General features: G+C 57.5%; 1 protein-coding gene across 1 annotated transcript in view; it reads left to right on the plus strand.

Moving 5' to 3' along the window:
- Positions 1-576, plus strand: part of LOC113980860 (tripartite motif-containing protein 35-like) — a gene marked incomplete at its 3' end in the record, with an annotated part of 5644 nt that extends 5068 nt beyond the window's left edge. Inside the window, exon 6 of the mRNA XM_027708078.1 lies at positions 455-576. Within this exon, the coding sequence (XP_027563879.1) occupies positions 455-576 (122 nt within the window). The remainder of the gene's footprint in view (positions 1-454) is intronic.
- Between the last annotated feature and the right edge of the window lie 256 nt (positions 577-832).

An 832-nucleotide genomic window follows, 5' to 3' on the forward strand; every position in this document is an offset into this window, starting at 1 on the left:
TTTTTGGGATGGCTGAACTTCCATGGGGATTTTTGGGATGGCTGAGTTTCCCTGTGTCCCTTCCCTGGGGATTTTTGGGATGGCTGAACTCCCATGAGGGATTTTTGGGATGGCTGAACCCCTGTGTCCACTCCTGGGGATTTTGGGGATGGCTGAGCTCCCATGGGGGATTTTTGGGATGGCTGAGCCCCCTTGTGTCCTTCCCTGGGGATTTTTGGGATGGCTGAGCATCCATGGCAGTTTTTGGGATGACTGAGCTTCCATGGGGGTTTTTGGGATGGCTGAGCTTCCATGGGGGTTTTTGGGATGGCAGACTCTCCCTGTGTCCCTTCCTGGGGATTTTTGGGATGTCTGAGCTCCCATAGGAGTTTTTGGCATGGCTGAGCCCCCCTTGTCCCATTCCTGGGGATTTTTGGGAATGCTGTGAGCTCCATGCCAAGGTTCCTCCCCCCAGGATGGCATGGACGGTGGAGGAGCCGGAGGCCGTTCCCACGGGATTGCTCCTGGATGTTCCCAAGTATTTGGGGTCGCTGCAGTTCAACGTCTGGAAGAAGATGCTGGGAAGCGTCACCGCCGGTGAGGGAACGGGACACGGAGCTTCCCGGGGCTCTTCCCGAGGATATCCCACTTCCCAACTATTCCTAAGCCTCTCCCACATCCCGGCTCTTCCCGAGGCTCTTCCCAAGGCTCTCCCTCATCCCGGCTCTTCCCAAGGCTCTCCCTTATCCCGGCTCTTCCTGAGGCTCTTCCCAAGCCTCTCCCACATCCCAGCTCTTCCCAAGGTCCTTCCCAACCCTCTTCCACATCCCGGCTCTTCCCAAGGCTCTTCCCA

The sequence above is a fragment of the Neopelma chrysocephalum genome, unplaced genomic scaffold, assembly GCF_003984885.1.
Source record: "Neopelma chrysocephalum unplaced genomic scaffold, ASM398488v2 Primary Assembly neopelma1_95438, whole genome shotgun sequence".
NCBI classification, from domain to species: Eukaryota; Metazoa; Chordata; class Aves; order Passeriformes; family Pipridae; genus Neopelma; species Neopelma chrysocephalum.